This window comes from Saimiri boliviensis, chromosome X, assembly GCF_048565385.1.
Source record: "Saimiri boliviensis isolate mSaiBol1 chromosome X, mSaiBol1.pri, whole genome shotgun sequence".
NCBI classification, from domain to species: Eukaryota; Metazoa; Chordata; class Mammalia; order Primates; family Cebidae; genus Saimiri; species Saimiri boliviensis.
This window is the reverse complement of record NC_133470.1, coordinates 17,137,654-17,159,528: the sequence shown is the minus strand read 5'-3', so window position 1 is coordinate 17,159,528 and position 21,875 is coordinate 17,137,654. Positions and strand designations below refer to the sequence as shown.

General features: G+C 42.3%; 1 protein-coding gene across 9 annotated transcripts in view; it reads left to right on the top strand.

Annotated features, from left to right (window-relative positions):
* Positions 1–21,875, top strand: part of RPS6KA3 (ribosomal protein S6 kinase A3) — a 173,052-nt gene that overhangs the window by 30,478 nt on the left and 120,699 nt on the right. For 5 of the 9 annotated variants that reach the window (XM_074391545.1, XM_039475436.2, XM_074391543.1 and 2 more), the window contains exon 1: positions 20,341–20,421. The exons of 1 other annotated variant lie outside the window; for it this stretch is intronic. Coding sequence is in view for 2 of the 8 variants with exons in the window: in XM_039475434.2 (XP_039331368.1) it covers positions 20,353–20,421 (69 nt within the window). In the remaining 6 variants the exon portion in view is untranslated. Of the gene's footprint in view, positions 1–19,914; positions 19,968–19,995; positions 20,422–21,875 lie in introns of those variants that run through there. 3 more of the 9 variants (XM_010334874.3, XM_039475434.2, XM_039475435.2) reach the window with 3 other exon arrangements.

Sequence of the window (21,875 nt, the reverse complement as noted above, 5' to 3'; positions counted from 1 at the left end):
ATGCTCAGATGAATCAGGCAGGGACTCTGCCCATTCTGATGTCATAGTTAATGACATAGTTAAGGAAGATAAAACACACACAAAAAAAAACAACAAAACGTGATATAAGAGGTAGTAAATCCTAAAAGAGACATGAACATAAAATTTAAGGAGCATGAGAGTATATTTCCGTCAGAGAGGTATAGGAAAGGCTTTATGGAGAAAATGTTGAATACATTCCTTCTTTCAAGAAAAATTTGCTGGAAATGCCCCTACTCTCACAGAAAGTGCAACCTGATAGGGAAGATGGACAATGGGCAGATAAAGATTTAGGGGTGGAGTGCTTTAGGGAAATATAAAGAGCTTAGTGAAATCAAGAAACAGAAATAGGGCCAATGTGGGCAGAGGGTAACGGGAAAAAGGGAGAGCCATCAGAGATGAAGTCAAAGATAGGGTTCAGATCATGTAACACCATGTAAGCCATAGAAATAAATTTGAATTTTACTATAAATGCTTTGGAAAGCGACTAATGGGTTGAGCAGGAGGGTAACATGATTTGGTTTTCATTAAAGATCACTGTAGCTTCTGGGTGAAGAATGCATTATAGGGAGGTAAGAGCAGGAGCAGGAACATCTCTCAGGAGGCTACTGAGAGAGTCCCAGTGAAAGATCACAGTAACTTAAATTCTAATGGCAGCAGAGGGGCTAGAGAAAAGTGGATCTATTGTGAAGTCAGAGCCAAAAGGACTTCCTGACGGACTGCATGTGGAGTGTAAGGGAAGTACAAGAATGTAGATGACTCGGCCGGGCGAGGTGGCTCAAGCCTGTAATCCCAGCACTTTGGGAGGCCGAGGCGGGTGGATCACGAGGTCAAGAGATTGAGACCATCCTGGTCAATATGGTGGAACCCCGTCTCTACTAAAAATACAAAAAATTAGCTGGGCATGGTGGCGCGTGCCTGTAATCCCAGCTACTCAGTAGGCTGAGGCAGGAGAATTGCTTGAATCCAGGAGGCGGAGGTTGCGGTGAGCTGAGATCGTGCCATTGCACTCCAGCCTGGGTAACAAGAGCAAAACTCCGTCTCAAAAAAAAAAAAAAAAAAAAAAAATGTAGTTGACTCTCAGACTTTTGGCTTGTGAATGGTGGTGACATTTACTGGAATTGAGAAGGCCTACAGAGAGAGTGAATTTGAGGGGAGAAATAAACAAGAATTCTAATTTGACCATGTTAAGTTAAATGCCTGTTGGACATCCAAGTGGGGTTATCAAGTTGACAGTTACATTTACAAAACTGGAATTCAGTGGAGGAGTAAGAGTTGAAGATTTGTGAGTCATTGGCAAATAGACAGTATTTAAAGCCATGGACCGGGATACGATCAACAGGGAAAAAGTGTTGATAGAGTAGGGCAGAGACCCAGGACCTAGCCCTGGGGCACTTAAAAGATGGATACTATTTTAATAGGTAGAGATGGAAAGCTCACTGAACAGGAAGGAAAAGCTCAGAGACAGCAAAGTGCTTAGCACAAGTGGGGAAGCATGGGCTATTCATTTAGGGAGAATTCATAATAGATACCAAGTCCTCGATTTGGTCCACAGACTTCAGTGAAGAATTGTGTAAGGTTTTAAACTTACAGAATGGTTCTGCATCTGATAATATATGAGTAGCTCCCATATGTGATCACTCTTCTCTAGATAACAACTATAAACATTGGACAAAAATATTTTTTAAACCCTACCTAAAGGCACAGAGAAAAAAACAAAAGCAGGCAGACACTAGAGGAGGTCGATACTTGAAGAAAAACATAAGATTTTTGTGAGTTTCCCATATTGACTTTATAGCTTTTTGCCCAAAGAGCAAGTCCCACTTTTAATCAAGCCTGGGAGATAAAACCAGCAGTATTATTGGCTCGAAGAACCAGAGGACAAAGTTTGGAAAACGGGTGGAAATTTCCAAAAGAAAAGAGCTTGAAAGGGGGTACTTTAAGTTCTGTGTTTAAACTTTGTCTAAATCTCTGGCTGATCCTGGAAGTACACACATATAGGGCAGACTCCAAGAAGCCTAGCTAAGGCTAAAAAAATTGGACTAAGATTTCAGCTGCTCCCTACCACACAGGAGACAGAGTTTGGAATTTGAGCTCAACCAAGTTCACTGCCTGCAAAAACGAACAAAAAGACCTTTGAAGGTACAGAACAGAATCCACAATGCCTAAAATGTGTCATTTACAATATCCAGGATATAATTCAAAGTTGCTAGACATACGAAGAATTAGAAAAACAAGACCCATGTTCAGAGGAAAACGATAATCAAATGGAGAGAATCAATGGAGATAACCCAGATGTTAGAATTAGCAGACAAAAGGAAAATATGCTTGTAGTGAATAAAGCTGAGGAGTAAATTTATTATTCTGTATCTCAGAAGAATGAATCTTTAACTGGTAAATAAGATTAATTTGAGGATGCAGAGGCCAGAGGTGGGAAAAAGGTAGGGAAGCTATTAATAGGCCAGTAGTTCTATAGATACAGAGAGTAAAGTTGACAAAAAGATACTTTGAACTATGTCATTTAATTATAGAAAGAAGAGAGAGGAATTAGATGGCACTGTGGTTTCAAGTATGGTTGAAACAATGGTAGTACTACCAGCAGAAACAGAAACACCAATGGAAAACATAAGGCTTGGATATAGGATGACAAATTCCATCTTGGAAACATTGAGTTTGAAATGCTAACATGATATCCAGTTGTAGTATTCAACATGGAGTTGCAAATTCAAGATGGAGCTATAAGAAAGGCAGGGTCAAGCCTGAGGAGAATAATTTTGAGTCTTTTCAAGTGATGATTGAAGTGTGAAATTATATTAGATTTCCAGAGAAGAATGTATATAATTAAGAGAGAAATAATATGCATTAGTTACCTATTGTCATGTAGCAAATCACAAACGCTTAAGGCAACAACCATTGATTGATTTATACTTCCACAGGCTGGCAATTTGGGCTGGGTTCAGCTGGATGTTTGTACTTGTCTCTTGTGAGCTCATTCATGCATTTGCAGTCAGCTGTCAGGTCAGCTTTGCTGATCTTGACCAGGCACCCTCCCATCTTTCAAGCCTTATCTAAGATGGCTCATCTCTACTCTAGGTGCCCTCTCATCCTTTAATAGTCTAACCTGGGTTTGTTTATACAAATTCCAAGAGAGTAAACCGACATGTGCAAGATTTCTTGAGGCTCAGACTTGGAACCAGTACCACATTGCTTCCATCACATTCTATTGGCCAAAAGCTAGTCATCAGGCTGTCCTAGGTTTAAGTAGTAGGAAAATAAACTTCATAGTTTGATGGGAAACTGTAAAGTCACATTGCAAAGGAGCATGGATACAGGAAGGGGAATACTTTGTGGCCATTTCGCAATCTACCACATCAAGGATAGAACTTTGGATTTGCACACCCATGTTCAGAGCAGAATTATTGACAATATCCGAGAGGTGGAAGCAACCCATGTCCATTGACCATGAATGGATAAACAAAATGTGGCATAAACATTCTGTTTATTATAAAGGACGTTACAAAGGATATGAATGAACAGCCAGTTGAAGAGGTATATGGAGTGAAGTCCAGAAGGGTCCTAAGGCACCACTTTCCTAATACATGGATGTGTTCACCAACCTGGAAGCTAACCAAACCCCATAGTTTAGGGATTTTTTATGGAGGCTTCATCACCTAGGTATGATCAATTATTAACTGAATCTCCAGTTTCTCTCTCTTCCCAGGAGGATGCGGAGTAGGCGGCTTGAAATTTCCAAGTTTCTAATCATGCTCAGTCTTTCTAGTGACTAGCTCTCATCCAAAAGCCCACCAAGAATCACGTCATTAGAACAAAAGACACTCCTATCACTCAGGAAATTATAAGGGCTTTAGGTGCTCTGTGTCAGGAACTGGGGAAAGAGACATAATGTATATTTCTTATTATGTCACAACATGCGATTTGGTATTTTTCAGCCTTAAAAATCCATATTTGGGGGTGAACAGGAAAAAGAGAACAAAAGTAAACAAATTTTGCCCAATCTGGAACTAATGGAAACCAGTTTACCAAGTGGAGTTTGAAAATGGTTCTCTTCTCTTCGTTCTTCTCTACTACTTTCAGATAAGGGGCTCCAGATTTTAGCCTTTCCTCACTGGAGGGAAGATAAGAGCCATCTGCTCATCTGGCCCTCACCTATTCAGGATTCTAGAGTTCACATGATTTATCCTGTTTTCCATCCTTATAATATCTTTATGAAAATTCCAGCCCTGGACCTACCTTCTTTTCTTATTTTTGCCAGTTCCGTCTCCTGATCCTGGACCTCAGTTCTAGCCTTGGCTTCACATCAAAATGACTAACCATTATTAATAATATGGTCTGCCTCCAAGGCTTCACAGAACCACAGCTCCATCTTGCTCCCAGAGAGCAGACATCCCTGGGAGAGTGATACATACCCAGAGTGGTTCTAAAGTTCTGCCACACTCAGGGATTTGTTTACCATGGGCTGTTCTTTTGCCTTGGCCCCTGCTTGCTCATTCATTATATCCAGGATGTTTTGTGATCAGACCTGGAAAACTTCTCACTTGAAGCTACCACAGATGTTAAAGTTGGGGACATGGGCAGATACCAAGAGCCAAATGAGATTCTGAATTGAAGCGACATTTAAAAACAACCGTAACTCTGTCCATAATCATATTTTCATGATGGTCTCAAAAATGTATTTACAATTAGTTTGTTCAAATCAAGATCCAAACAAGGTCCACACAATTCCTCTGGTTGTCTCTCTCAATGCAAAGAATTACCCTTCCTCTTTTTCATTCATTCCATTGACTTGTTGCTGAAAGCGAGTTAACCAAACCTAGAGAATATATCACATTCTGTATTTGTCTATCTGCTTCCGTGTGTGTCATTTAATTTCTTTCTCTAGTCCTTTTGTTCCCCGACAAAAATGAAAGTTGGCTCTAGAGCAATACCTTCCAATAAAACTCTCTGCCATGGTGGCAATGTTCTATAATGTGCACCGTCCAATACCATAGCCGCAGATGAAGATTGACATGTGAAGTGTGGTTAGTGTGAATAAGGAACTGAATTTTTAAAATTTATCATGTTGGACAGTGAAGCTATACAGGATTAACTGAATTCAGTTTCAGGTTTTTGAAAACAATGCTTCATAGGTAGCACTATCTCTTATTGCATGACATAAGAGTCTTACAGTGTCTGGTTGTCTCACCTTTACTGATGCTAAGATTAATCATTGGTTTCAGGTGGTGATAGCCTGATCCTTTCGATTTCAAGTTCCCCATCCACCTTTCATTTAATGGCCTTATTCATTTATGATTGTTGCCTGAATCAATTATTCCATTATGGTTTTCAAAGTGGTGCTTTTTTATTATTATTATACTTTAAGTTCTGGGATACATGTGCAGAATGTGCAGGTTTGTTGCATAGGTATACATGTGCCATGGTGGTTCACTGCACCCAGCAACCCATCATCTACATTAGGTATTTCTCCTAATGCTAGCCCTCCTCTTGTCCCCTACATGCCAACAGGCCCCATTGTGTGATGTTCCCCTCCCTGAGCCAATATGTTCTCATTGTTCAACTTCCACTTATGAGTGAGAACATGCGGTGTTTGGTTTTCTGTTCCTGTGTTAGTTTGCTAAGAATGATGTTTTCCAGCTTCATCCGTGTTTCTGCAAAGGACATGGACTCATCCATTTTGATGGTTGCATAGTATTCCGTGGTGTATATGTACCACATTTTCTTTAACCAGTCTAACATTGATGGGCATTTGGGTTAGTTCCAAGTCTTTGCTATTGTGAATAGTGCTGCAATAAACATATGTGTGCATGTGTCTTAATAATGGAATTATTTATAATCCTTTGGGTATATACCCAGTAATGGGATTGCTGGGTCAAACAGTATTTCTGGTTCTAGATCCTTGAGGAATCGCCATACTACCTTCCACAATGGTTGAACTAATTTACACTGTCACCAACAGCGTAAAAGCATTCCTATTTCTCCACATCCTCTCCAGCATCTGCTGTTTCCTGACTTTTTAATGATCACCATTCTAACTGGCTTGAGATGGTATCTCATTGTGGTTTTGATTAGCATTCTCTAATGACCAGTGATTATGAGCTTTTTTTCATATGTTTGTGGGCCCCATAAATGTCTTCTTTTGAGAAGTGTCTGTTCGTATCCTTCACCCACTTTTTGAGGGGGTTGTTTTTTTCTTGTAAATTTAAGTTCCTTGTAGATTCTGGATATGGCCCTTTGTCAGATGGATAGATTGAAAATTTTTTCTCCATTCTGTAGATTGCCTGTTCACTCTGACAATAGTTTCTTTTGCTGTGTAGAAGCTCTTTAGTTTAATTAGATCCTATTTGTCAATTCTGGCTTTTGTTGCAATCCCTTTTGGTCTTTTAGTCATGAAGTCTTTGCCCATGCCTATGTCCTGAATGGTATTGCCTAGGTTTTCTTCTAGGGTTTTTATGTTTTGGGTCTTACATTTAAATCTTTAATCCATCTGGAGTTAATTTTTTAATAAGGTGTAAGGAAAGGGTCCAGTTTCAGCTTTCTGCATATGGCTAGCCAGTTTTCCCAACACCATTTATTAAATAAAGAATCCTTTCCCAACTGGCTAGCCATGTGCAGAAAGCAGAAACAGGACCCCTTCCTGACACCTTACACCAAAATTAACTCCAGATGGATTAAAGACTTAAACATCAGACCTAATACCATAAAAACCTTAGAAGAAAATCTAGGCAAAACCATTCAGGACATAGGTGTAGGCAAGGACTTCATGACCAAAACGCCAAAAGCAATGGCAACAAAAGCCAAAATAGACAAATGGGACCTAATCAAACTCCACAGCTTCTGCACGGCAAAAGAAACAGTCAGTAGAGTGAATCGGCAACCAACAGAATGGGAAAAAATTTTTGCAGCCTACCCATCTGACAAGGGGCTGATATCCAGAATTTACAAAGAACTAAAGCAGATCTACAAGAAAAAAACAAACAAGCCCATTCAAAAATGGGCAAAGGATATGAACAGATACTTTACAAAAGAAGACATACAGGAGGCCAACAAACATATGAAAAAATGCTCAGCATCACTGGTCATCAGAGAAATGCAAATCAAAACCACATTGAGATACCATCTCACACCAGTTAGAATGGCGATCATTAAAAAATCGGGAAACAACAGATGCTGGAGAGGATGTGGAGAAATAGGAACACTTTTACACTGTTGGTGGGAATGTAAATTAATTCAACCATTGTGGAAGACAGTGTGGCGATTCCTCAAGGACCTAAAAATAGAAATCCCATTTGACCCAGCAATCCCATTACTGGGTATATATCCAAAGGATTATAAATCATTCTACTACAAGGACACATGCACACGAATGTTCATTGCAGCACTGTTTACAATAGCAAAGACCTGGAACCAACCCAAATGCCCAACGATGATAGACTGGATAGGGAAAATGTGGTACATATACACCATGGAATATTATGCAGCCATCAAAAACGATGAGTTCACGTCCTTTATAGGGACATGGATGAACCTGGAAACCATCATTCTCAGCAAACTGACACAAGAGCAGAAAATCAAACACCGTATATTCTCGCTCATAGGCGGGTGTTGAACAATGAGAACACATGGACACAGGGAGGGGAGCACCACACACTGGGGTCTGTTGGGGGGAAATGGGGGAGGGGCGGGGGGTGGGGAGGTGGGAAGAGATAGCATGGGGAGAAATGACAGATACAGGTGAGGGGACGGAAGGCAGCAAAGCACACTGCCATGTGTGTACCTATGCAACAATCTTGCATGTTCATCACATGTACCCCAAAACCTAAAATGCAATAAAAAAAAAAGAAAAAAAAAAAAAGAATCCTTTCCCCATTGCTTGTTTTTGTCAGATTTGTCAAAGATCAGATGGTTGTAGATGTATGATGCTATTTCTGAGGCCTCTGTTCTGTTCCATTGGTCTATATATTTGTTTTGGTACAAGTATTATGCTATCTTGGTTACTGTAGCCTTGTAGTATAGTTTGAAGTCAGGTAGCGTGATGCCTCCAGCTTTGTTCTTTTTGCTTATGATTGTCTTGGCTATATGGGCTCTTTTTTGGTTCCATATGAAATTTAAAGTAGTTTTTTTTTTTTTTTTTCTAATTCTGTGAAGAAGTCAATGGTAGCTTGATGGGAATAGCATTGAATCTATAAATTACTTTGGGCAGTATGGCCATTTTCACGATATTGATTCTTCTTATCCGTGAGCATAGAATGTTTTTCCATTTGTTTGTATCCGTCTTTATTTCCTTAAGCAGTGGTTTGCAGTTCTCCTTTAGGTCCTTCACATCCCTTGTAAGTCGTAGTCCTAGGTATTTTATTGTCTTTGTAGCAATTGTGAATGGGAGTTTGCTCATGATTGGCTTTCTGTTTGTCTATTATTGGTGTATAGGAATGCTTGTGATTTTTGTACACTGATTTTGTATCCTGTGACTTTGCTGAAGTTGCTTACCAGTTTAAGGCGTTTTGGGGCTGAGACGATGGTGTTTTCTAGATACACAATCCTGTCATCTGCAAACAGAGATAATTTGACTTCCTCTCTTCCTATTTGAATACCCTTTATTTCTTTCTATTTCCTGATTGCCCTGGTCAGAACTTCCAATACTGTGTTGAACAGGATGGTGAAAGAGGGCATCCGTGTCTTGTCCTGGCTTTCAAAGGGAATGCTTCCAGCTTTGCCCATTCAGTATGATATTGGCTGTGGATTTGTCATAAATAGCTCTTATTATTTTGAGATATATTTTGTTTCATCAATACCTAGTTTATTGAGTGTTTTTAGCATGAAGGGGTGCTGAATTTTATTGAAGGCTTTTTCTGCGTCTATTGAGATAATCATGTGGTTTTTGTCATTGGTTCTGTTTATGTGATGGATTACATTTATTGATTTGCATATGTTGAACCAGCCTTGCATCCCAGGGATGAAGCCGACTTGATCATGGTGGATAAGCTTTTCGATGTGCCGCTGGATTCGGTTTGCCAGTATTTTATTGAGGATTTTTGCGTTGATGTTCATCAGGGATATTGGCCTGAAATTTTCTTTTTTTGTTGTGTTTCAGCCAGGTTTTGCTATCAAGATGATGCTGGCCTCATAAAATGAGTTAGGGAGGAGTCCCTCTTTTTCTATTGTTTGGAATAATTTCAGAAGGAATGGTACCGGCTTCTCGTTGTACCTCTGGTAGAATTCGGCTGTGAATCTCTCTGGTCCTGGGTTTTTTTTTTTTTTTTTTTTTTTGGTTGGTAGGCTATTAATTAATGCCTCAATTTCAGAACTTGTTATTGGTCTATTCAAGGATTCGACGTCATCCTGGTTTAGTCTTGGGAGGGTGTACGTGTTCAGGAATTTATCCATTTCCTCTAGATCTTCTAGTTTATTTGCATAGAGGTGTTCATTGTATTCTCTGATGGTAGTTTCTATTTCTGTGGGATCAATGGTGATCTCCCCTTTATCATTTTTTATTGTTCCTATTTGATTCTTCTCTCTTTTCTTCTTTATTAGTCTGGCTAGTGGTCTATCTACTTTGTTAATCTTTTCCAAAAACCAGCTCCTGGATTTATTGATTTTCTGAAGGGATTTTTTTGTCTCCATCTCCTTCAGTTCTGCTCTGAACTTAATTATTTCTTATCTTCTGCTAGCTTTTGAATTTGTTTGCTCTTGTTTCTCTAGTTTTCTTTTTTCTTTCTTTCTTTCTTTTTTTTTTTTTTTTTTTTTTTGAGATGGAGTCTTGCTCTTTTGCCAGGCTGGAGTGCAGTGGCACCATCTCAGCTCCATCATCACCTCCATCTCCCGGATTTAAGTGATTTCCTTGCCTCAGCCTCCTGAGTAGCTGGGACTACAGGCATGCGCCACCATGCCAGGCTAAATTTTTGTATTTTAGTAGAGACGGGGTTTCACCATGGCCAGGATGGTCTCGATCTCCTGACTTCATGATCCGCCTTGGCTTCCCAAAGTGCTGGGATTACAGGTGTGAGCCACTGCGCCCAGCCCATCTCTAGTTCTTTTAACGGTAATGTTAGGGTGTTGATTTTAGATCTTTCCCACTTTCTCCTGTGGGCAGTTAGTGCTTTAAATTTCCCTCTAGACACTGTCTTAAATGTGTCCCAGAGATTCTGGTATGTTGTATCTTTGTTCTCATTGGTTTCAAAGAACTTATTTATTTCTGCCTTCATTTCGTTATTTATCCAGTGGTCATTCAGGAGCAGGTTGTTCAGTTTCCATGTAGTTGTGCAGTTTTGAGTGAGTTTCTTAATCCTGAGTTCTAATTTGACTTCACAGTGGTATAAGAGACTGTTACGATTTCGGGTTTTTTTTTTTTTTTTGCATTTGCTGAGGAGTGTTTTGCTTCCAATTATGTGGTCTATTTTAGAATAAGTGTGATGTGGTGCTGAGAAGAATGTATATTCTGTTGATTTGGGGTGGAGAGTTCTGCAGATATCTATTATGTCCACTTGGTCCAGAGTTCAGTTCAAGTTCTGAATATTTTTGTTAATTTTCTGTCTCATTGATCTGTCTAATATTGACAGTGGGGTGTTAAAGTCTCCCACTATTATTGTGTGGGAGTCTATAAGTCTCTTTGAAGTTCTCTAAGAACTTGCTTTATGAATCTGGGTGCTCCTATATTGGGTGCATATATATTTAGGATAGTTAGCTCTTCTTGTTGCATTGATCCCTTTACCATTATGTAATGCCCTTCTTTGTCTTTTAAGTCTGTTTTATCAGAGACTAGATTGCAACCCCTGTTTTTTTTTTCTTTCCATTACTTTGGTGAATCTTCGTCCATCCCTTTATTTTGAGCCTATTATTGTCTTTGCACATGAGATGGGTCTCCTGAATACAGCACACCAAAGAGTCTTGACTCTTTATCAAATTTGCCAGTTTCTGCCTTTTAATTGGCCCATTTACATTTAAGGTTAATATTGTTACATGTGAATTTGATCCTATCATTATGATGCTAGCTGATTATTTTGCCCATTAGATGAATGCAGTATCTTCATCGTGTCAATGGTCTCAAGTAGTGTTTTTCTAAGCCTAGCATTCTTTCCATATTTCTAAGCCAGAATTCTTCTATAAAGACCATTCTTTCATCAACTAATGCTATACAGGTTCACCTGAAATACAGTTTGTACAAGAAAAAGCAAGATAAATTCTAAATTTTTTAATATTGCCATTAATGGCTGGCCAAAAAAAAAAAGAAAGAAAGAAAGAAAAAAGCAGGCATCAGCCGGGCGCGGTGGCTCAAGCCTGTAATCTCAGCACTTTGGGAGGCCGAGGCGGGTGGATCACGAGGTCGAGAGATCGAGACCATCCTGGTCAACATGGTGAAACCCCATCTCTACTAAAAATACAAAAAATTAGCTGGGCATGGTGGCGTGTGCCTGTAATCCCAGCTACTCAGGAGGCTGAGGCAGGAGAATTGCCTGAACCCAGGAGGCGGAGGTTGCGGTGAGCCGAGATCGCGCCATTGCACTCCAGCCTGGGTAACAAGAGTGAAACTCCATCTCAAAAAAAAAAAAAAAAAAAAAAAAAAAAGCAGGCATCTTGCATCTAGGCAAATCTAGGCAAAGGTGCCAGGATTTTATCCTGAGCTATGGAAAGCCATTGTGGATTTTAAGCATGGGATGAACAACATAACATTTTTATTTTAGGATGCACTCTTAAGCCATTTTGTGGAGAATGGGTGAAAGTCAGGAAGGCTCTGAAGGGAGCTGTCGTAATTCAGGCCAAAGATGGTGAAGGCCCAAACTGGGGCGGGGGTAGTGGAATGAGAGAGAGTTTGACAGAATCCAGATTAGAAAGGAGAATCCAAATATCTAGTAAAATAATGTGGGAGGTGCAAGAAGAAGGGGAGACAGAGGAGGGTAGGATGACATAATGAACCCTATATTTCTAATTTAGTGAATTAAATAGATGGTGATGCCACAAAACACCTTGAGAAATACAGAAAAAGAAGTACAGAGGAGATACTTTCTAAATGAAAAACAAAGTCTGTCAAAACATGGACTTCCCAAACAGAAGGAAAGATCTAAGAAGTTACAGTATAATTTTTTTCACTTCAGTCAAATAATAGTGAGTATATACTAGGGGAAAACTACTCATATATAGTGTTGTCTGGATTCTGGAGATCTATAAAGAAGAATCAGGGATTATTTCGTTAGCACTAAATGTTTAACCTGAAGAAATTAAATTCTAGGCTCTATTCCTAATCCATTTGTAAACACATTCCAAATTCCGCTCTATTGTTATTTTTTCCCCTGTTTCTCACAGAGATATGCCTACTGTTTTAGGAAATCCTTCATAGTAGACGTAGTGTTTTCAGAAGTGAAAAATGCTTTGAAAGTGTATAAGCAAAAATCTTCCCATTCGTTGTATTAGTTTCCAAGGACTGCCATAACAAAGTACCGCAAACAAGGTGGCTGAAAACAACAGAAATTTATTGTCTCAGAGTTCCAGAGGCTAGAAATCCAAAATCAAGATGTTGGCAGGGCCGTGTTCTCTCAGACTCTGTGTAGAGTCCTTCCTTGCCTCTTCCTAGCTTCTGGTGGTTTGTCAGCAAATTGCGGCATTCGTTGGCTTGTAGATGCGTCGTTCCAATCTTCTGTCATTACCTGGCATTCTCCCTGTGTCTCTCTCTTCACATGGCTGTCTTCTTAGAAGGAGACCAGTACTAATGCATTAGGGGCCCACCCTACTCAAGTATGACCTCATTTTAACTAATTACATCTGCAACAGTCCTATTTCCAAATAAGGTCACATTCTAAAGTAATGGGGATTAGACCTTCAACATATCTTTTTGGGGGAATCGTAATTCAACCCATAACAGTAGTCTAAAGACCCATAGTAAACTATGAAAACCAAAAATTTCATTTGAAAATTGTCTATTTTAACACCCTTTCAAAAGCTTTATAATGCTCTTTGGAGAAACTAAAACTTATTTTCTTTTTTTTCAAAATGAAATTTCATAGAGTCTTACAGTGTTCACCAAGGTGAAATAAAAAAAGAGAGCAATATGGTATATGAGCATATTTAATAAACATAATCTTTTAAATACTTATTTAATGGTATTTTGGGATACATTTTCCTAAGCATTTTCCTGAAATTTTTGAAAGAACTCATTATAGTAAGAAATATTCATTCTTTATCAGAATGAAACAGTAACCTTTGCTAACAGTACCTATTGTTTAAACAAAATGAGATAATCTATGTAAATCATCTAACAGTTTTCAAGTACTCAACAGCTGTTAGCTGCTTTTTTTTTTTTTTTTTTTTTTTTTTTGAGACACGGTCTCACTCTGTTACCCAGGCTAGAGAGCAGTGGAATGATCTCTGCTCACTTCAACCTCTGCCTCCCAGTTTCAAGGGATTCTCCCGCCTCAGCTTCCTGAGTAGCTGAGACTACAAGAGCACACCACCGCACCTGGCTGATTTTTGTATTTTTAGTAGAGACAGGGTTTCTCTATGTTGACCAGGCTGGTCTTGAACTCCTGACCTCAGGTGATCCTCCCACCTCGGCCTCCCAAAGTGCTGGGATTACAGGCATAAGCCACCATGTCCAGCCCTGTTAGCTGCTACTAATTTATATTTAGTACTCTCAGCATTGCAATGGTGATTAAATTACGTGTAAAACACTTATATCAACATCTGACACATAGTAAGTACTCAATAAGTGTCTAGCCATTGTCATCCTCATCACCACCATTGTAAAAAGTGTCCAAAACTTTTGGTAAAGTGTCCAGAACTGCCAATCCTACTTCCAAATGGCTTATTCTTGTTTAAACATGAACTCACCATTTGCATACAGTCTTATTAGGTGGGGTTTCTTAAAATTTGTAATAAAGCCATTTAATCTATAGAATTAATCTCCTATTTACTAGGCAGTTGTAAACTATTTCAATTTATATTTCTTATTTAAAAAAGGAATTCCTTAATATTTAACCCCTTTCCAGGCATTTATTATTTTACTAGTTGCCAAGAACATGACTTGAAAATAAACTAGTGAAATATAATTGATCTGTTGCCGAATGAAAATGTACTTTATTTACAAATATGGCATTATTAATCCATAGTAGTTTTTCCAGCAATGGACCTGATTTGAAAGTGCCTCACTCACACAACTTTTGTGCTTAAAGCTGCAGAGTTCCCAAACATAGAGATTTGAGATTTAGCTGGTGGTCAAAGAAGGGAGTTCCATTTAATTCCGCAGTGTTCTGCAAACACACTTCCAGTTGAGGTCTGGCTATGGGCTGGTCTTAAATACAAGTCACTAGAAGAATTTTTTTTTAAAGTATCTTTTGCAGCTGCAGACTCAAATTTGCATTCAAAAGCACAACTATAAAGTTTTAAAAAACATAACCACAGTAACAGCCGTGTTTTAAAGCAAGAGTTCCATAAAGTTTGAATTTTTTTTTCATTGTGATGAGTAGGAATTGGTGGTCCTTGGGTTTTTGCTTCTAAATGGTTTGTGGACTGAAAAAAAAAACGTGAGAACCACTGTTCTAACCAGCCAAAGTAAATTGATAGTTATAAAACGGGAATGTTTATTCTCTGAAGGAATACTTTATACTGACATTTTTGCTTAATGTTAAAGCAACCATTTTCAATATCAGTTTGAAAATGAAATTTTAATGTATTATCTCCCTCTTATGAATTAGTGTTTATAAACAAGAACATTTAGAGGGCCTTTTCAGTTCTAGTAAAATGAAAACTAAAGTAAAACAGTAGCATATTAAAGCTCCCAGAATGGCTTCTCAGTTCCTTGTCAAGTATCAAAGCCCCATAATTCTTTCCCTTCAAATGACTCCTGGAACAAAATGACACCTCTAAGGATTAGACATTTTGGAAACCAATAAAAGAAGAAAACATTAAAGCACATCTGACGCAGGCCTCTCTTTCATACTTCCCTGTTCTTCCCATTCTCCCTACGTAACTATGAGTCAGGTAATGTTAACTGTGAATCATACATTTGTTAGTTTATTTTGATCATTATATAAATATAAGGTTTTGATCCTAGCCTACGAAGCCTATGAGGCAACTGACCTGTAATCATTTGCATTTCAACATATGTAGCTCAAAAAACAGAAAAGTTGCTCTACATTCTCTTTTATTTGCTTTTCACAGGAAGTTACTCACAGTATCATTTTTGTGATACAAGAATACCTTAAATAAATAGATCACACTACAATAAAATGCTCACACAACAAATGGAAAGAGGTAACTTTCAAGAGTGAGATATTTGAATTACATTACGTACGCAGGAGTACTCCCTTTCTGAAGCTGATAACAATAGCTCCCTTTATTGAATGTTTCCTACTCGGCAGGCACCATGCTTAATGCTTTACAGACGTTGCCTCCATTTAATGTTCCCACCAATCATACAAAGCAAGTATTATTATCCCTATTTTCAGATGAAAAAAACAAAGCTTATTCTGCAAATATTTGTTGAACAGCAACTACATGCTGGTCTAAGCAAAGTTGAAGCTTAAAGAGATAAAGAAAACTGAAGTTTGGCCACGGGCCTGTCTCTGCTCTTATCATGACCCCATCTTGCCTAACCGGAAAGAATGTTAAACATTTCATGTTTTTGTATTATAGACTGCCTTCACCTTTACAGATTTTACTGTCTTTTCATCACACACAACTCTAAAGTCTTTGAACTTTATATCTGGAAGGGAACCTAGAACCTTACGTTTTCCAAAATTCAAATTTTCTCAAATAAAATGTTCATATTGATGTAGAAATGCCTGTTCTTTAAAATGTGTGTTGATGAGGAAAATAGCCTTAATAATTTTTATTTGAGACATTTCAAGGGAAAAACAAAATTCACACACATGAAACATGGGTCACCATGTATTTTGTTAACCTATTGTCTTATATGAGATAAGATTTAGTGAGATAAGATTTGAGCCTAAATCTTATCTTTCTTTCTCTCTGGAAAGAAAGTTAAATAGTCTCTGATGATTACCTTTCTTTTTTTGATGAAAATAAATAGGCTTTGGATAAATACGGATCCAAATAAATATGCTTTGGATAATATAATTTGGGTAATCTGGATGAAAGAAAGAAACTTTTTCCTGGAGGGGATGATGATTGCACTTTTTGGGTTTTCTATAGCAATGACAAATCTATATGTATAGAGCTGCGAACTTTGGATGTATATGAGGTAGAGATTGCGCCATGAGCCATAGTTAGTCATCTTGCAACTTTTCCAGACTGATGTAACTCCACTTTTGAACAAATGTTATTTTGTTAAATAAATGCCCATTTAAACGTGTATACAAAGGTTATAATTATAGCAGGAAATTGTTGGGGGCAGAGGAGGTTAAATCTAGTTATCCCGTCATACATTAGGAATGATTTCTTGGAAACCTCCTTCAGATTTTCTACTGAGGTTTGCTGTTTCCCTCTACTGTAGTTTCAAGTAATAACTTTCCAATATTTTGGTTCTGACTGAGAGATTTGTTGGGGAGGGTGGGGATCAGTAGGTAACTGAATCAGCCCTTTCTGCTGATTCTGCCCTCAGGAAGCCAAAAAGACGTTGGAATCTGAAGATATCGCTTCACATTATATGACTTGTAGGAATACGTAAAAGGCTCAATGTTAAAAGACAGCTCTAGAGCAGTGCTGTCCTATAGAACTACAGTGTGAATCTTGACAAGAAAGCCACATATGTAAGTATACATTTATAGTGGCCACATTAAAGTTTTTAAAGGGTGAACTTAATTGTAATGAAATATTTTATTTAACCCAATATATTCAAAATATTTCAACATGTTGTCAATATAAAAAATTATTAATGAGATATTTTATATATTTTTTTTTACTGACTCTGAAATCTTGTACGAACTTTGCATCTCAACTTTGACCAGCCAACCTCATTTGAAGTGCTCAGTAGCCATGTGTGGCTACTGACCATATTAACACCTGCAGGTCTATCGACCTGAGACAGCTATTCTTTGAACAGCTACATTTAAAGTTCTCCTTTGTTAAACAGAGGGGAAAGTAATCCTGCCAAGGACAGTCTCAGCTTCAATGTTCAAATAACTCTTTTTGCTGCTACCTACAAGAAAAATCCTCTAGCTTCATTTTATTTTTCCAAATTCTCCTAACCAAAGAGAGTGGTTACACTGCTCTTGGATTTAATAGAAGAAATAAAAGAGATAAAGCTTATTGTTAACAAAAAAAATTCATTTTCTTAGCTTTGGGGGCAAAAGGAAAAATAATGTTCTTCTAAATCAATTCATTCAATTCGCAAATACATATCAAATTGATCCTACGTGCAAGACATCTGTGGTAGTGGTACTTTAACTTTTTTTTTTTTTTTGAAACATTGTCGCCCAGGCTGGAGTGCAATGGCACGATGTCGGCTCACTGCAACCTCCGCCTCCCGGGTTCAAGCGATTCTCCTGCCTCAGCCTCTGGAGTAGCTGGGAGTACAGACATGCACCGCCGTACCCGGCTAATTTTGTATTTTTAGTAGAGACGGGGTTTCACCATGTTGGCCAGGCAAGTCTGAAACTCCTGAGCTCAGGTGATCCACCCACCTCTGCCTCCCAAGGAGCTGGGATTACAGAGGGGAGCCACTGCACCCAGCCACTTTAACCCATTATGAACAGTTCATTTAATACTTAATTAAATGAAATGTGACCACCGCTCACATTACTTTTACAGATCAGGTAACTCTGTTTTAAAAGTTATTCCTCTGGTCCTCAAGGTCAACAGAGATCAATAAGTTGATATTGAAAATGGCATACAATTTGCTTTAAAAATGTCAGTTCGTTCTTTGCGTGGAGTAACTAGCACTAAACAGCGTTAGCCACGTAACTGTCTCTCTTCAACTACGTATGTTTTTACAAAAGCAAGAATGTTAACTAGAATAATTGATCAAAGGGTAGGGAGAGCTAATTTACTTTAAGCCAATCGAATTAACGAACTTCTTTTCGCTATAAGGAGTGGTCATGTGACTCTGCAATGTAAATGAATATATTAAGCATTTTGTGCATAAATGCAAAATAGTACATAACTCCTTATCCTCCTAACTTCTGCAATAGCGTTTTGTCGTCGGGAATTACACAGAGAAGGTGCTGTCAGATTAGCTGAGTTTGGGCCCAGGTTGGATTTGCAGCACCTGAACATAGCATGTTAGGAGAAGTGACAAAATCATGAGCCAAGTTGCCCTATTCGTCTTCTCCCCCAGACCAGGTTGAGTCTGCCCAGATGTTGCCCATCCTGAGCTGTCCCCCTGAGTCCAAAGCTTAGGGAGAACGCTCGCCACGAGGACTTCCTGCCGTCTGCTCAGGCTCTCTATAAACAGTTGGAGCCTCCCGAAATGGCCACGGCTCCCCCGCCTAGAGCCTGTGTCAAGGGGCGCGCTGGCGAAGGCAGCAGAAAGAACCTAACACCTGCCTCTCGCAGGCCCAGCGAGAAACCTTGCACCGCCCGCGCAGACCTGGCCGGCTGGGTGTGGGGCTCTAATCTCATCCTCACGCCTGCTTAGGGAGGCAGGCGAGGGTTCTCCAGGTGTCTGGGTCCCGGGAGGATGAAAGGAAGCTTTTAATAGGCGTTCGCTGGGAGCGCAGCATGGGACGCGCCGCGGTCGCTGGGCGTGGGAAGACCGGGATGCCTGGGCCGCGGCCTGAGGGACTGAAGGGACAGGCCGGCTCGGAGATTTCCCTTTGCTTTTTCTCTTCCCCTCGCCGGGCGACTAGCCAGGGGCTGCAGTAGCTTTCCACTCAGCCCTGCGACTTTTACACGTTTCTGCCCGGGCGCACTTAGCGCGCAGCGTCTCCTGGCGCAGTGAACGCAGGGTCGAGTCCTCCTGGGACGCACCCCGGACGCTCAGGCCTTCCCCCCAACCTCTCCCCGTCCTGTGGGGCTCCGTCGCCGTCGGGGCACTGGGTTTCCTCAACCCAGGGCTTCCCCATCTTGGGCAGGAGGAGGAGTTAGAACCCCTCCCCTCCTTCTGTCGTCCTCCTCCGCCCACGGCCAGCCTGATTTTTTAATCTAATCTCTTATTTAAAGTCAACAGAGGAGCAGGAACCCCGCGCTCCTGCCTACAAGATATTTTTAAATAATTCTCCAACCTCTGCCGAGAGGGATAGCCTTAAGGAACATCCCTGTTTTCTCCCTCTTGAAGATTTAGGTAGCAGAGGTGGGGGGGGGGCAGGGGTTCGAGGGTCTAGGCTGAAGGCCAAGAGCTCTGCGCACTTGAGGAGAATTTGGGCCGGTCAGGGGTGGGGGGTGTGCGAGGGAAGCGACTAATACAAGCTGAATGAATACCAAATAACCACAATTTAACACAAGAGCGTCAACTTGGAGAGACTTGAATCAAGCCGGGAGCCGGGCCCCCAGGAAGCTCCCAGGCAGGAAGCCTCCAGTGCCTCTGTCGGGGGAGGTTGGGGGCAGGTGAATTCCCAGCATGTGACCCTGGAGAGGGTGGGTCTTGGGCCATTACGGGATGCCCCTAGAGACTAGGAGCGCACGCACGCACGCACCCCCGGAGGAGACAGGCCGAAAAGACACTCCACACCCCTCCCCGGGTCCTTGGGTCGGGACTGCGCCCCCAATACTTTGCCCACCTCCCTCCGCAGCTGGGCGGGGACCACTGTTCTCCCTCATTCCCAAGGAGCCTACGACCTGCTTGGACATTTGGCAGTGAAAGCCTCCAAGCCTTTGCCCCTGCTGCCTTTCCCATTTCTTTCCCCCGGCTACCGCCGACGCCCCCAGATCTCTTGGGCTCGCCCTTCCTGAAAGTAGGCGAGGCTCAGAAGCTGAGGTTGGGGCGCAGAAGGAGAGGGGTGGGAAGAGGGAGGAGCGGAGCGCGCAGCGAGGGGCGTGTCCTCCGCTAGCCCAGCCCCTGGGTGCGCGCGGCGGTGGCGGCGGCAGCCGAGCCTCGCTTTGAGAGACAGGTATCGCTTAGGCGCCATGTTGTGAGCGGAAGTGGGGGAGCGCGCGGCTGTCGCTGTTCTGCTGGGAGCGGGCGCGGGAACCGGCGGGGGGGGCGGAGCCGTAGTCTCGGCGGCGGAAGGAGGAGAGGAAGAAAGGGGCGAGACCCGGTGCCCGGCGGAGGCGCGAGGCTCTCGCTCAGCGCGCGGGCGTCTCTAGCCAGGCGCGCGGCTTTCGGGCGGTCGGCGTCGGCGTCGAGCCCTCTGCGGGGCCGCCGCCGCTGCTACTGCTGCTGCTGCTGCTGCTGCTGCCGCCGCTGCCGTGGGGCTCGGGCGGCGACGGAGCGGGGCCGGCCGCGGGGCGGGCGGGGAGGGAGGAGGCGGTGAAGGCGGCGGGCCGGGGGGGAAGATGCCGCTGGCGCAGCTGGCGGACCCGTGGCAGAAGATGGCTGTGGAGAGCCCGTCCGACAGCGCTGAGGTGAGTGCAGCAGGGTGACTGGGGCTGGCGCGCCTCCTCCCCGCGCCCCCGCCGGCTCGCTTCGCTCGCCGGAGCTAGCCACTCGGCCCGTTCTGATCCCGCTCGCGTCTTTCCCCCGGGTTCAGGGTTTTGGTTTGGGTTGTCTGGGTGGGTCTCTTTGCCAGTCTGACTATCTATTCCTCCCACCCGCACCTTCACCTCCTTCCCTCGCTCCGGGGGCTGCCAGTGTGGCGGCGCGTGGGGTTTGGAGTGGGCGCTGGGGCTTTGCAAGAGGCCAATTTTAATCAACTTTGCGTGGGGGAAGCGGGAGGCGGAGCGGGGGCTGGCGGGGAGTTGGGAAGTTTGCCCCAGCCGGGTCGGGGGCTTCCCCGGACCTTACCGATTTGGGGGGATGTGGGAGGGGTAGCGATCGGATTCACCGAGGAGCTGGGACTCTCGAGTCCGGCCGAGGGAGGGGTTGCTGCGGAGAGACCGGCGCGCGGGGCCAGGGGCGGCGACCTGCGGGGGCTTCGGGTAAGGGGTGCAGGGTTTTTGCCTCCCCTTCCCCGTCTGCCGCAGCGGTTTCTGCTGCTGCAAAGGAGAAAGTGGAAGCCCAAGGTCGCCTACCCCCTCCGTTTCTAAGGTCGCAGAGCTCGCCCTCCGTCCCTTCTAGTTTAACTTGAGTTTCCTGTCCATGGAGGTGAGAGGGTGATATTCAAGGAGATCAGCGGCCGCCGTAAAGGGCTAGGTTTTCCTCGCCCGGGATCTGGTGACCGTCCCTGAGACACTTACCCGAGTGCCCAAAACCCAAACAATATACCCAAACAGCGCAAAACAGAATTTCTCAGGGCGCATCGCTGCACCGAGCTTTTCTCAGCACCCCCTATCCCAGAGCATCTCGGGGTCTGCGAAAATAATCCAGACAAGACCCTTTCCAGCCTATCACCGCTCCTCTCCGGAGTGGAAAATCAGTTCCTGATGGTGGCGCGTCTGTGATTCTTCCTTCTTGACTTTTCGCTGCCTTCTCTCCCCGCCTCGGACTTTGGGGGATTACAGGATGATAGGCTGCGTGTGTGTAATAGTTACTGAGTGAGTGACCCCATTTCTGGAAAGCATGACTGAAACGCGGGGGTGGAATGGGGCAGGCTCTGATGAGTGGTGTGCTTGGCGGCAGCCGCTGCCCTGCCGGCCTCCGCAGTGTGAGAGGTAGATAAGGTTACCGGTTACGTCAGTAAAACCGGGGATCAGTTTGATCTGAGATGCGGGACACTTTTATTCTCGGGTATAATGGAGAGGGCGGGAATCAGTTCAAATCGCTTTTCACTTTTTTTCCCCCCAGTCACTTCCACTGTTGTATAAAAATGTTTGCTTGTTCTCTTTAATGCACGAAGAGTTGTAATAGTGCTTATGATTGGTGCTTAGTATTTTGCTACTTGGATCATATTTGTAAAACCTGAACTAAATGCTGCTCTTCA